At 35.3% G+C, this 15,212-nt stretch overlaps 1 protein-coding gene across 4 annotated transcripts in view; it reads left to right on the forward strand.

Annotated features, from left to right (window-relative positions):
- VPS13A (vacuolar protein sorting 13 homolog A) overlaps positions 1 to 15,212 on the forward strand; it is a 242,767-nt gene that overhangs the window by 181,644 nt on the left and 45,911 nt on the right. For all 4 annotated transcript variants that reach the window (XR_008956869.1, XM_026518814.4, XM_026518816.4 and 1 more), the window contains exons 59-67: positions 339 to 444; positions 4,344 to 4,457; positions 5,526 to 5,671; positions 6,879 to 6,960; positions 8,007 to 8,120; positions 8,956 to 9,031; positions 9,120 to 9,283; positions 10,145 to 10,190; positions 10,297 to 10,420. Coding sequence is in view for 3 of the 4 variants with exons in the window: in XM_026518814.4 (XP_026374599.1) it covers positions 339 to 444; positions 4,344 to 4,457; positions 5,526 to 5,671; positions 6,879 to 6,960; positions 8,007 to 8,120; positions 8,956 to 9,031; positions 9,120 to 9,283; positions 10,145 to 10,190; positions 10,297 to 10,420 (972 nt within the window). In the remaining variant the exon portion in view is untranslated. The remainder of the gene's footprint in view (positions 1 to 338; positions 445 to 4,343; positions 4,458 to 5,525; positions 5,672 to 6,878; positions 6,961 to 8,006; positions 8,121 to 8,955; positions 9,032 to 9,119; positions 9,284 to 10,144; positions 10,191 to 10,296; positions 10,421 to 15,212) is intronic.

The following is a 15,212-nucleotide window of genomic DNA, read 5'->3' on the forward strand; positions in this document are numbered from 1 at the left end:
TTGTTAAACTCAACATATACTTACTGGATTTTTTCATTCAGCTTTTTACTAAAATTTATTATTTTTGCTGTGTGTAGCTTGAGTTTATTATCACTGATGTATAATATTCTGCTGTATGACTGTATACTACAGTTTACTTACCAGTTTTCTCTTCAGAGGCATTTTCACCTTTTGAGTTTATTGCTATTAGGAACAATGTTGCCATGATATTTTTATTTGTTCATCTAGAAAATCCTAAATTTCAACATTCTAATAGTTATCTAATGCTTTTTTTCTTATCTGTTTTTCTTAATGCACTTAATCGATGGCTTTTAAATGTTTTCTACTTTGTATTATAGATATTTCAAGGTGTTGATCCAAGAAATGGACCTCAGGTTAGATCTTGGGTTTGTCTATGCTTTAGCAGAACTCATGACAGAAGCCGAAGTGACTGAAAAAACCGAGGTAAGATTTAGAATGATAGCACTGACGGGAAGGGTCAGGGAGCAAGGAGGACTAAAAAAAATTATAAATTTTTAAGGTATTAAAATGGTTTTGATCCCTTTAAAAATAAAATTTCAAAATTTTTCTTATTTTGGTTTGTTCATTGCAAGTGTACAGAAATATAATTGATTTTTTATATTGATGTATTCTGCAACCTTACTGAACTCATTTATTAGCTCTAATAGTTTTATAGATTCTATATAAAGATCATGCCATCTGAAAATAGTTTTACTTCTTCCTTTCTGATCTACTCTGGATGACTTGTTTCTTCTTGCCTAATTACCCTGCTAGAATATTTAGTACAGCAGTGAAACATTGAATAGAAGTGCCAAGAGCAGACATCCTTGCCTTGTTTCTGATCTAAAAGGGAAAGCTTTCAGTCTTTTACCATTAATTATGATATCAACAGTAGATTTTTTGTAGATAACGTACATTAAGTTGAGGTCTCTAATATTCCCAGTTTGTTGAGTGTTTTTTATCATGAAAGTATGTCGAATTTTGTCAAATGCTTTTTCTGCATCTGTTGGGATGGTCATGTGGTTTTTGTTCTGTTGATTTTATTACACTGGATGTTAAAACAGCCCACTTGGTCATGTGTATAATTTTTTTCATATTTTACTGGATTTGGGTTAGTATTTTGTTGAGGATCTTTGTGTTCATATTCATGGGATATTGGTCTGTTATTATAGGGCGAGCACTATATTTTTTATACATATATACAGTTGCTCTTTAAATTAGTTAAGAGAAGAAAAGGAAAAGATTATGTATTTATACCATTTTACATAATTGTCTTTTCCAGTTCATTTTCTTCCGTTTTTTTTTTTTCTTTTTTCATTTGGATTTTAATTACCATTTGGGGTCACTTGCTTTCAGCCTGAGGAACTTCCGTTAGTATTTCTTGTATGACACCTGTGAGCAATAAATTTCTCTGTTTTTGAGTTTTTGTTTGTCTGAAAAAGTCTTCATGTCCCTTCATTTTGAAAGGAAACTATACTGGATATATGGGATTCTTGGTTGGCAGTTTTTTTTCTTGAGTACTTTGAGTATGTTATGCCACTCTCTTCTTGCCTCCTTTCTGCTAAGAAGTCAACTATTCATCTTTATTTTAGAAGATTTATTTATTAGAGAGCGCATGTGCAGGTTGGGGAGGTGTGGAGGGAGAGAGAAAGTCAAGCATACTCTGCCCTGAATGCAGAGCCTGACATAGGGCTCTGTGTCAGGACCCTCTGATCACAGTCTGAGCCAAAACCGAGAGCTGGATGCTTAACCAACTGTGTCCCCCGGGCATCCAAACTATTAATCTTATCAGAGTCCTCTTGTAGGTAGTAAGTTGCTTTTCTCTTCTTGTTTTTAAAATTTTCTCCTTGTCTTTGACTTTTAGCAATTTTACTGTTGTGTGTCTGTTGTGAACCTCTTTCCATTTGTATGCTAGGAGTTCATTTAACTTCCTGGATATGTTGCTTATTGTTTTTCATTGAATTTAGAAAGCGTTCAGCTATTTTTCTTCACATATTTTTCTGCTTTTTCTCTCTTTTCTCCTTCTGATACTCGTATATTGTGTATGTTAGTATGCTTAATGATGTACCACATTTCTCTGAGACTGTTGATTTTTCTTCACTCTTTTTCCTCTGTTCTTCAGATTGCATAATCTTTAACACTTTATCTTCAAGTTCATGATGAAACAATGCGTTTAATTTAGCTATAATGATCTTCTGTCAGCTCAAATACACTGTTAGGTCCTTCTAGTGAATCTTACATTTCTGTTACAGAAATGTACAGTTTTCAATTCCAAAATTTCTAATAGGTTTTTAATATATAATTTTTCTCCCTCTGTGTATATTATTCTGTTTGATAAGACATGGTCATCATAATTTCTTTTATTTTTCTAAATATGATTTTCTTTAGTTATTTTTTTTTAGGATTTTATTTATTTGATAGAGAACATGAGAGAACACAAGCAGGGGGAGCAGCAGAGGGAGAGGGAGAGGCCAGGTCCCTGCTGAGCAGGGAGCCCCATGCCAGGCTCAATCCCAGACCCTGGGATCATGACCTGAGCTGAAGGCAGATGCTTAACCACCTGAGCCACCCAGGCCCCCAGGTTTTCTTTAGTTCTTTGAACATATTTACAGTGGTTACTTGGAAGTATTTTTCTTTTAATCCAGTCTAGTCACATCTCACATTCAGTTTCTTTTGCCTAGTTTTTTCCCAGTGTATGAGTCATACATTCCTATGTCTTTGCATATATCATAATTTTTGGTTGGGAATTAGACATTTTAGATGATACATTATAAAAACTGGCTACTAGTCCCTCTCTCCCCAAAGCTTATTGTTATTAGCTTATTTGTTCATTCTGTGACTGGTTAGGTTTTTTTTATTGAAGTCTATCCTACCCATACCCCTGACTTTTCCTGCATTGTTCAGCTTTTCGTGTTGCTCCTCAGAGAGGTGAAGATCTGGGATACCCACCCTTTCCGTGGAATAACTGGTTTTGGGGCCGGCCCTCTTCTTATCTTTTCACAACCACACCTAGCTATTGAGCTCCACTAATTGCGGGCTGATTGCTTTATTTTTTTTTTCCACAGTACCTTAGGCCATAAATTGTTCTGCAAACTAATAAAACTTGGGCTTTTTTTTTTTTTTGAAGGAATTGATCGGAGATCAGTGTTTGATATTTGTTCTGACCCCAGAGGGACCCCTTTAAACTGTTTCCCCATTTCACTCCTGAAAACTAAGAGGCCTACAGTTTAGCCTGCATCTCCACTGAATCATTGATTTTCCTTCTAGTTACCTTTCCCTATGACATTCACTGTTTCCTAAAGCTTAGGCTTGAACTTCTTCGCATTCTCCTGTCCTTGAAGGCAGTTTCTTTGGGAAAAGACTTGGAGTTATTTTAAAGTTTCCTTGTCCTCCAGGCAAAAATACCTGAACCAGAGTTTCACAAGGGGGGGGTGGGGGGGGTGGAACAGGAGTGGTCAGAACCCAGTATTCTCAGTGGTATCCCACCCAGTTAGAGCTTTTTGTTGGTGAGTAGAGGCTGGGCAACTGGATGGAGGCTCCCACATCCCCCATAATGTACCATTAGCAGCTAGTAATTGGAGGCAGGATGAGAAATGCTGACGTGTTATGCCTCCCAGGAAGAAAGTATTCCAGTTAGAGACTGGGTGGAGAGGGAACGTTGTGTTCTTGGGTGTAGCAGTCTAGAGTGGAGTTATGGCTTGTTGAACTAGGAGGGGAATCTGGGAGAGTGGGACTTGTTCAAATACTACATATTGACTTTTCTTACCAAATTTTCGTAGATTTTCTTGAAAAGGTGTTTTATTTGCTTATACTGTTAGGTTCATTCATAGAGGCCTTTAAATATTTGGATTTTTTTTTTCAAATATTTATTTTAGAGAAAGCATGCATTGGGGGGGGGTTTGAAGGGGGAGGGAGAGAATCTCAAGCAGACTCTCTGCTGAGTGTGGACCCTGATGCAGGGCTCGATTCCATGACCCCGAGATCATGACCTGAGCCAATACCAAGAGTCAGATGCTTAACCACCTGAGCCACCCAGGCACCCCAAATGTTTTTTGGTTTTTTTTTTTTTTTTTTTTTAATTTCACCAGTTTCACTGGAGAAATGGTCTGAAGAGCCCTTCACACTGTCATCCCAGAAGTCAGTTTCCAGATATTATACTTTTAATAAGGCTATCATTTTGATATTGTTGATGGTAGGTCAAAATATGAATGCAATAACTTTATAGTCATGAACAGTGTTGAATATGGAGGTTACAGAGGAGTGTTCTACAGTGTCTGAATTATTGACTGAAGTGCCTCATGCAGATAGATCCTTTAAGTTTTTAATACTTTGTTTCTTTATAGGTCGAACTTTTTCATAAAGATATAGAAGCTTTCCAAGAAGAATATAAAACAGCTTCATTAGTAGATTCATCACAAGTCAGTCTCTATGAATACTTCCATATATCTCCTATCAAGGTAGGGGAATAGAAGTCATTTTTATTATTCTTGATAATCTAGGTAATGGCAAATTGGCTTGATCCGTTTGGGGAGATGAGCATATAAATTATAATTCTCTAATAGTATATAAATTCTGTAAATAAAGTAGCAGGAATAATCCTTTGAAATTTTTATTTAAGCTTCTCACAGTTCTTCACTATATGGAAATAATATTGGAGCCACCTATATATATTTATATCTTGACCTAACATTTTGTTACCTTAGTTTTCTGTTCATGTGTTTAATGACAGTTTTCAAAATTTTGTGTGTGGCGGGGGTGTGTATGTGTGTTTATTGAGGTGTGATTGACATATACATTAGCTTCAGGTGTATAAGGTAATGATTTGATATTTGCGTACACTATGAAATGATCACCACAGTAAGTTAGTTACCATCCATCACCATACAGTGTTAAAAAAAATTTTTTATGATAAGAACTTTTAAGATTTATTTACTCTCCTAGCAACTTTCAAGTAGCACACTACAATATAACTCACTATAGTCTGTAAATTTCAAATTAATCCATGAAGTAACCTTGATTTAAGAACTGAAGACTGAATAGAACTAAATATAAGTTCCTCACACAGAGTTCTGAATTACTTGAAGAAAATTATTGAACACTTGAAGAAAATTATTGTATAGCTATATATTTATATATATATAAATGCATGCAGTATGAAAGTGTTAACTGATTTCAACATGCTAACTTAATTCTAATAGTTGAAACACTATTTGCGTTATTGAGTATACTTCAACTTCTAGATTATTATTATTTTAAAATATATAAAAATTATTATTTTCATAGCTTTACCAAAAGAATTGGATTGAACCTAAATACCATATTAGTTTATATTGCTGATATTAAAATTTAAAAAGATCTGTATTCAATTTTAAATTCCTTTTAACTTTTCACTTAATAATTTCAACATAATCCAGGTAACTTTGAAATCTTATGGTGTAGTAAATTTAAAATAAGATTAAATTTTAAATGTTAAAATTGTCATTTTGAAGATAGTGCTTTAAATACTTACCTCTTTATCTCTTTAGTTGCATTTAAGTGTTTCACTGAGTTCGGGCAGAGAAGAAGCTAAAGATTCAGAACAACAGGAAGGACTGATGGCTGTTCGTTCTTTAAATCTCTTGCTGAAGAGTATTGGTGCTACCCTTACAGATGTACAAGATGTCGTTTTTAAGTATGTTCAATATTCAAATCTATAAACTGATGAAAAGTCCATTTTACATTTACCTAAAAGCTTTACAAGTGAAAAAGTATATAAAGGAGATTGGAGATCATAGATAAATATGGGTTTTGCTGTTAAATGGAATATGATTTAAGTAACATTTAACCTGCTAAGCCTTCACTATCAAGGAACAGAATAATTATTAAATAATTTCCTTAAGAAAGAGGGACAGAGACCATACAAGTTTGTGCATCCATAAGGCCTTTCTGGCCTACGGAAGGATTCCTAAGAAGCTGTCTGTGCCCAAAGGTATGGCACTTAAACCATGTGGCTTCAAGTCTTCTAGGATCAAGATTCTTCAAAGCATTTGTGACTTGAACAAAATGAATGTCATGATAGGGGAAATGAAGGGATTCATTTAAATGTTACAGCCACGAATATTACATTTTAATGTGAGTCATAATGGAGCCTATTAGAGTATCTGACCAAAGAAACTCAAAAAGGTCTGAGTGGAGACTTCAGATGAGAATGACCTTTTTAGGTAGCACCCAGAAATGTTATTAAGAACCGTAGTAAGAATCAATGAGTCCAGTAGGTTGTAACTCTAAATCTAGATAAAGTTAGGTAACAGTCAAATTAAAGAACATAGGTTTGAGAACGTTGGGAATAGAATGAGATTTCTCATCCAGCTTCTGTCTTACCAGCTAACAGAGTGCTTCCGAAGCAGTAGATCTGTATATACTGTGACTAGGTTAGCAGTCAGCCGACCTCGGATTCTCAGCTGTCAGCTGACAAGACCGGATCTGCAGCAACTGAAGCCTGGCCATTCTTGAGCAGCCTCTTCTGTTCATCTCAGCATGTCAGACATTTTCTGTGTGGGCCATGACAGGGCAGAGCTGAAAAGTACAGTCCATGTCTGAGAGTGGGATCCAGAGGGTCTCTGAATCCCCTAAAGGATGTGAAAATATGTATTTATTGGTGACTTTCTTGAGGATAAGATCCATAGCTTTCATGAGATTCTTAGAGGGTTCTTTGACCAGAAGGTGCATGTGTGAAAGAGCAGGTTTTCTTGATTGGCATGGGAAAGGTACGGAAAGGAAAGAGAGAAAAATTGTAAAGAAAATGAAACCACTTGTAAATGTTGAAAACATTCTCTTCCCCCTCTTTGCCTCTTCCTCTCCTACACACACCCTCATACATATTTATATATGTTTTTCAGGCTTGCATTTTTTGAACTGAATTATCAGTTCCATACGGCATCTGAACTACAGTCTGAAGTAATAAGACACTATTCGAAACAGGTTTGTCTGAGATTGTTTTATAAAGGGACAGATTGATATAGTGAAACTGTTTGTGTCTGTACACGTGTAATGTAGATTTGACAAGGAAGTGAATAGCTATTTTCAAAATCTTAAAACTTTTTTTTTCTCAGAATTGAGGAAGAAATGGAGCCGTGCCACCATTTCAGTTTTTACCTTTGTGTTTTTTAGCCACTGACAGAAATCTTTTCTGGATAAGTGTGGACTTAAACAAATATCTATAAAGAAAATTTTAACTAATTCACCAAACTTAAAAAAATAGCTTCAAGGGAAACTATTAATAACTAACTGAATACAGGCTGTTTTTAACATAATTGTGTTGTTGAGTCAGATATTTTATTTTTTATTATTTTTTTAAAAGATTTTATTTATTTATTTGACAGAGAGAAAGACAGCCAGCAAGCGAGGGAACATAAGCAGGGGGAATGGGAGTGGGAGAAGCAGGCTTCCTGCTGAGCAGGGAGCCTGACGCGGGGCTCAATCCCAGGACTCTGGGATCATGATCTGAGCCGAAGGCAGATGCTTAACAACTGAGCCACCCAGGCACCCCTAGATATGTTATTTTAATGGATTTTTTCCACCTTTAGAAAGACTCCAGTATCTTACGCTATAACTTATAGAGCATCTGAGACAGCTGCTCTATAGTGGTCAGAACACTAAGCCTGATTCAAGATGTCTGGGTTTGGATTCCAGTTTTGCTATTTACCTCCTGTGTGAGCCTGGGCATCATTTGACCTGTATGTTTCTCCAGTCTGTAAAATGATGGTGGTAATAGCAACTGTCACACATAGTTGTAAAAGTGAAAGCATTTTGAGTATTCTAAAGCTTTATGTAAATATGGCATATGATTTCTAATACTCTAACACCAAATCACTTTTTAAAAACAAAACTAGTGATAAATAGGGTGTTAGGGTGTAGGTGCTTAAATTGGTGATCAGGGTGTTAGCCTAAACAAAAACTGAGTGTGTGTACTGAATATTAAAATTTTTTTCTGATTGAATTGATTTATGTTTGTATTTCATTTTTAGGCCATTAAGCAAATGTACGTACTCATTCTTGGACTTGAAGTTTTGGGAAATCCCTTTGGCTTGATTAGAGAATTTTCTGAAGGTGTGGAAGCATTTTTTTATGAACCTTACCAGGTAATAAAATACTTATTCTTGCATTGTGTAATATATCACTAATACTTTTGAATAAATAACGCATTCCCAATTACTAAGTAGTGTAAGTGTAAATAGATTTTGGAAAACACAACGAAAGAACTTAATTTGCAGCAGAGAATGCAAATTTGAGGGAAATTTTGAGAAATTTGGAGGGAAATTTTAACCCTTTCCCTCAAAATTTAAACTTACAACTTTACTAAGATACACTGAATTTTAAGTATTCTGTTAGAATATTAAAGGTGGATAAACTTTGTCGGTAGTAGAAGTAAGATCACCATGGGCAGACAGTCTTGCTTTGCACAGTTGTGTGGGACAGTAAAAATAACTGCAGACAGACACTGTGCAAAGCAGTCTTAATCAGTGGCAAAAACTGTGATTATTTTGTGTCCCTTAACATATTCTGTTAAAACATTCAAAACTCTCCTACCTTGACTTTTAAATGTAGAAGATAATGAAAAAGTAAAACTTTTATTCGTATTGTGCAGTATAATTTAAAACATAAGAAATGTTAAGAATTAAAGTGCAGTTATTTCTTTTACAAAAATTATCCAGAGTAGTTGGTGCTTACGTTCTCATCCTGTAACTTATAGTACAGGATTTTGTACACATTGGTGAATAGTCCTATTCCTGAGTTTGGGTCAACTTATTCTTTGTACTTTCAGTGTCGTGAAATATCTCTGAGAATTTTGTGAAGTTTTTTGCTGCTGTCACTTCCTCTAGGATATTTTTATTTTTGTCACTACGTCTTCATTTATATCAATAAGTTCACCTTAAAAGAAAATGTAACCTTTGTTGTTGTTATTTGACCCTTTAGGGAGCCATCCAGGGTCCAGAAGAGTTTGTGGAGGGGATGGCACTAGGACTGAAGGCGCTAGTTGGTGGAGCTGTTGGTAAGAAAGACGATGCCTACCAGGTATGATTATGCTAGAAAGCAATGATACCTTTGCTTTTACTAAAAGTAATTATCATTTCTGCTAGGTGGATTAGCTGGTGCTGCCTCCAAAATCACCAATGCTATGGCTAAAGGGGTGGCAGCTATGACTATGGATGAAGACTACCAACAGAAGAGAAGGGAAGCCATGAATAAGCAACCAGCTGGTCTTAGAGAAGGCATCACTCGTGGAGGAAAAGGCTTAGTTTCTGTAAGAAATTCCCCCAGGGTTGTGAACCCATCAGGGATTATCTTTTTTTTTTTTTTTTTTAACGATTTTATTTATTTGAGAGAGCGAGTGTATGAGCAGGAGGGAGGGGCAGAGGGAGAGGGACAAGCAGACTCCGTGCTGAGCAGGGAGCCCCACTCCACTCAGGGCTCAATCCCAGGATCTGAGTTGAAGGCAGACGCTTAACCGACTGAGCCACCCAGGCGCCCCTCAAGGAATATCTTTTAAAGCCACACTCTGTGAATAAGAAAATAGACATTTAACTTGCACTCCTTCAAGCATTATTTAGATATTGGAGGAGCAGTGAGTTGTGTCCTATATAAAATATGTCAGTAGCCTCTAAAAGCATTCTGTTTAAGGTACTTAGGTAATGTATTTCTAGATGTAGTTCTGTTTCAGTGCTTTCTAGATTCTCATGGTATTTAGAAAGCAGAGCTCTCTATTTTTTTGTAAGCCAGACTTGGTTCTTTAAAGCATCATGTTGAAAGGTTTCACTCATTTATGGAACATAAGAAGTAGGAACATAAGAAGATTGGTAGGAGAAGAAAAGGAGGAAGAAGGGGGTGGTAGACAGAAGGGGGAATGAACCATGAGAGACTATGGACTCTGGGAAACAAACTTAGGGCTTCAGAGGGGAGGGGGGGGTGGGGGAATGGGATAGACTGGTGATGGGTATTAAGGAGGGCACGTATTGCATGGTGCACTGGGTGTTATATGCAAGTAATGAATCATGGAACTTTACATCAAAAACTTAGGGATGTACTGTATGGTGACTAACATAATATAATAAAAAATATTATTAAAAGAAAGTATTATACATTTTTGATTGTGCTTTTCCTCTAGGGTTTTGTAAGTGGCATAACAGGAATTGTTACAAAACCAATCAAAGGCAAGTATATTCCTTTGGGTAATGTATATTACCGGGTCTTTCACAGATTGATTCTGTTTTCGTTCTTGATCCACTTGCCTAAACCTTTGTCTTTTTTTCTTTCTAGGAGCTCAAAAAGAAGGAGCAGCTGGTTTCTTCAAAGGTGTTGGGAAAGGTTTAGTTGGAGCAGTGGCAAGGCCAACTGGAGGCATCATAGACATGGCCAGCAGTACATTTCAGGGAATAAAAAGGTAAGTTCTCTTTGGTGGAAGATATGAGTAAAATGCTTAAACTATGAGAAATAAAATAAATTGGTGGTTTGGCTCAAAACCCTAAGTTATGAACCTTATAATATGGCAAGTTACATATTATCTTCTTAATTCCCTTTTAAGTTGTTTCCTTTGTATCATTTCAAGTTTACAGAGGTCTCCTATTATTGCTCATTCATTCCCAGGAACCTTGGCAGGAAAGGCTTGGCAAGTTAAGCAAGCTTTTACTTATTATAAGTACATTATTATAATATAATGCCATATATATAATACTATATATATATATATATATATATATATATATGTAATGCTATCTGTATATATTAATATAATGCTATATATATACACACACACACCCATGATTTATAAAATTAGCAAATATAATTAAGAAATAAAGAATGGCATTTTATATTCCTGGTTCAAACTCAGCTTGTGTTCCCCTTCCCTTTATGATCTTCTTTGTTATGAAACTATTACATCCATTTCCTCTATTTCTCTTCATTTGTGCAGATAATTTTAAAACATGCTCTCTCTTCCTCCAAGTTAAATTTAGTTTAGAACTGAAATTTGATATTTGCACTATTGTTATCTCTGCTGTGGAGATTTGTAACACATACAACAGTTGATTAAATTCATGCTAATGAGACCTAACTTAGAAAGCTAGGTGGGTGGACATCACCCTAATATATTACTTCCTGCCTGCTTTATAGAGATAAGTAATGTCATCATATGAGCTGCTTCCCTTAAGTCAGTGTCTCATACTGCTTACTATAATTGGGTGTTTTCAGTTTTGTAATTTAGAGTTAAGATGGGGGAAAAAGGTTCAGTCTCTTCTACATGTAACTTTAAATTCACAAATAGAATTTGTTTACTTGTAGTCATCAGAGAAGCTCAAAACTGAAACATAAGTAATATAAGATCTAGAGAGAGCTATGCAAGTATATGCCCAGAGTTGCTAAAATAGCCTTCCATTTTTCTAAACTTAATAATCTGTACTGAGCTGCATTACCTTTAAGGATTAAGGGCAAAGTAAAACATTTTTAATAAAAATAAGACTAAGAACTATTAAAGATGGACTGTGAAGAAGTCAGAAATCAGGGTGGCAGCAAGGCTGCAGTCCCTCGGGAGGGTCGAATTTGCACTTTGCCTCCTCCTGCTTCTGGTGGTTTGTGGCCACGTGATTCCAAGCTCTGCCTTCATCTTCACATCACCGTCTTCTCTGTAGGCCTGGTCTTTCTCCACGTCTCTCCTATGAGGACACTTGTGGTGGCTTTTAGGGCCCACCCAGATAATCCAGGATTATCACCTCAAATCAGAGTCCTTCAGTTAGTCACATTCTCAGAGACTTTACCATATAAAATGACATTCAGAAGTTCAGAGATCTAGCCTGATTTCTTCAAGAATCACCATTGAGACCACTACATAGATTTTGCTCTGATTTCAGACTAGTAACATTTTGCATAACCCTAGTGTAATATCACAACCAGGTTATTGATGTTGATGCATTCTGTCAAATTTATTCAGATTTCCCCACTTGGACTTGCACTCATTGGCATGTGTATGCTCTCATCCCATGCAATTTCGTCACTTTCACGTATCCACCAGTCTGGATACTAAACAGTTCCAGCACCACACTAATAGTTGGCATTACCCTTTCACAACTCATCTACCTCCCTCCCACAGACCCCTGAAATCTTTAATGCTCCTTTAAACACCTTAATATAGTCTATTTATAATTGAGATAGAATTCACATACTATAAGAAATTGCTGTTTTAAAGTGCATTTTGTAGTTTCTAGCATTCACGAGATCGTACAACTATTAGCACTCTCTAATTCCAGAACATTTTCACCCCAGAGAAAACCCTGTGCTCGTCAGCAGTTACTCACCATGTCTCTTTCTCTCAGCCAGTAGCAACTACTGTTCTACTTTCTGTTTGTAGATTTACCTATTCTGGATGTTTCAAATAAATGGGATCATATAATGTGTGGCCTTCTCTAGCATTATGATGTTTTCAAGGTTCATCCATGTTGTAGCATAAGTGAGACCTTCACTCCTTTTTATGGCTAAATAATTTTCCATTCGATGGGTAGACGACCTTTGGTTATCTATTTATTAGCTGACGGGTATTTAGGTTGTTTTTTACTCTTTGTTATGAACAATGATGCTAAAAACAATGTTTAAGTTTTTATGTGGACATAGGCTTTCAGTTCTCATCAGTTTTTCTTTAGAACTGCTCTGCTTGGTCAGTTTGGTAACCTCTATGTCTAACTTTCTGAAGAATTGCCCGACTGTTCTACACACAGCTGCATTGTTTTATATCCTTACCAAAAACGTAGAAGGTTCTAATCTCTCTACATCCTCTCCAGTACTAGTTATTTTCCATTTTGCTATTTTTTAATAGCTAGTCTAGAGGGTGAAGTAATACCTCAGTGTGGCTTTGAGTTGCATTTCTTAATGATGTAGAGCATTCATTTCATTTTGCTTAATGGTCATTTATGTATCTTTCCTGGCAAAATGTCTGTTCAGATCCTTCTGTGTTTTTCAGTTGGGCTGATTGTCTTTTCATTGTTGAATTGTAAGAGTTCTTTATATATTCTGGAAACTAGATGCCATTTTCTCCTATTTGTGTATTGTCTTTTAGCTCTTTCCTAGTGCCTTTTGATGAAGTTTGACTTATTTTTATCTTCTTTGGTTGCTTGTGCTTTTGCTGTCATACCTAAGAAAGCATTACTTACTCTAATGTCATGAAGATTTACATCTAAAACTAAGTTACAGTTTTAGCTCTTAAGTTCAGGTCTTTGATTCATTTTAATTTTTAAATCTGGTATGTGATGAGAGTTTGGAGAGGTTGGATCCATACTCATTCTTCTGCATGTGCAAATCTAGTTGTCCCAGCACCATTTGTTGAAAGGACTGCATTTTCCCTACTGAATGGTCTTCACGCTCTTTTCCAAAATCAAGTGACTATTCAGTTTTTTTCTAGATTCTCCATTCTATCCTATTGATCTGTATCCAATACACATTGTTTTTATTTCTGTAGCTGTGCAGTAAGCTTTGAAATCCGTAAGTGTGAGTCCTCTGACTTTGTTCTACTTTTTTAAGATTGTTTAGATGTTCTCTGAGTCATTTGAATTATCATATGAATTTTAGGATCAGTTAATTTCTGCAAAAAAGGACAGTGGGAATTTTGAATAGTGATTGTATTGAATTAAGATCAGTTTGGAGATTATTGCCATCTTAACAATATTAAGTCTCCCAATGAATGAAAATGGATTCATTTTCCATTAATTTGGGTCTTTAATTTTTTTCAATTATGTTTTATAGTTTTCAGTATTCATGTCTTCAATTTATTCCTAAGTATTATTTTTAGTTTTTTATAAATGGAAATGTTTTAATTTCATTTTTGGATTGTGTATCGCTAGTATATAGAAATACTAGTTTTTGTATATTTAACTTTTATTCTGCAACCTTACCAAACTTGTTAGCTCTAATAGTTGGATTCCTTAAGGTTTTGTATATATAAAATCATGCCATCTAAAAATAAAAGTAGTTTTAGTTCTTCCTTTCCAATCTAAATGCCATTTGTTTCTTCTTCTTGCTTAATTACCTTGGCTAGACCTCTAGGACAGTGTTGAATAGAAGTACCAAAAGCAGTCATGCCTGTCTTGCTCCTGATTTTAGGGAGAAAGCTTTCAGTCTTAAACCATTAGTTACGATAACAGCCATTGCTTTTTTTCGTAGATATCCTTTATCAGGTTGAAGAAGTTCCTTTCTGTTTTGCATTTGAGTGCCTATATCATGAAAGGATGTTGGGTTTTGTCAAATGCTTTTCCTGTATTAATTAAATTGGCATTGTTTGTTTTTTCTGTTGTTTTATTAATATAGTATATTACATTAATTGATTTTCATATGTTGAACCAACATTGCATATCTGGAACAAATCCCACTTGGTCATAGTATATAATCCTTTTTATGTGCTGCTAGATTTAGTTTACTAACATTTTATTGAGTTTGTTTTTGCATATGTATTCACAAGGGACATTGGTCTGTAGTTTTTTTGTGATGTCTTTGCCTGGTTTTGGTATTAGGGTAATACTGTCCTCATAGAATGATGAGAATGTGTTCCCTTCTCTTCATTTTTTGGGAGGAGTTTGTGGAGGATTACATTAATTTTTCTTTAAACATTTGATAAAACTCACCAGTGAAGCCATTTGGATTTGATTTTTATTTCTGGTAAGTTTTTTGATTACTAATTCAGTCTCTTTATTTGATAGAAGTCTTAATCGGATTGTTTCTTCAGACAGTTGAAGTCTTCTCTCTTTTTTTCTTTGTTATTTTTGTTGATTCTATCAAAGAACCAGTTTGTGGTTTCATTGATCCCTTCCATTGTTTTTCTGTCTATCTCTACTCTAATTTCTTTTCTGCCCTAATTTTTCTTATTTCTTTCCTTCTGCTAGCTTCGGGTATAGTTTGCTTTTCTTTCTCCAGTTTTTCAAGGTGTAAATTTAGATTATTGATTTGGGGTCTTTCTTCTTTTTAAGTGTTACGATTCACAGCTATAAATCAATCTGTGAGCACTGTCTTTGCCATATCCCGTAAGTTTTGTTATGTTGTGTTTGTTTTCATTTGTCTCAAAGTTATTACTTTCCTTGGTTATTTTTCTTGCACCTTTAGTTATTTAGGCTTCTGCTGTTCAGTTTCCACAAATTTGTGAATTGCCCAAATTTCCTTCTCTTATAAATTTCCAATTTTATTCTGTGTGGCCAGAAAAC

This window comes from Ursus arctos, unplaced genomic scaffold (genome assembly GCF_023065955.2).
Source record: "Ursus arctos isolate Adak ecotype North America unplaced genomic scaffold, UrsArc2.0 scaffold_33, whole genome shotgun sequence".
Taxonomy (NCBI): Eukaryota; Metazoa; Chordata; class Mammalia; order Carnivora; family Ursidae; genus Ursus; species Ursus arctos.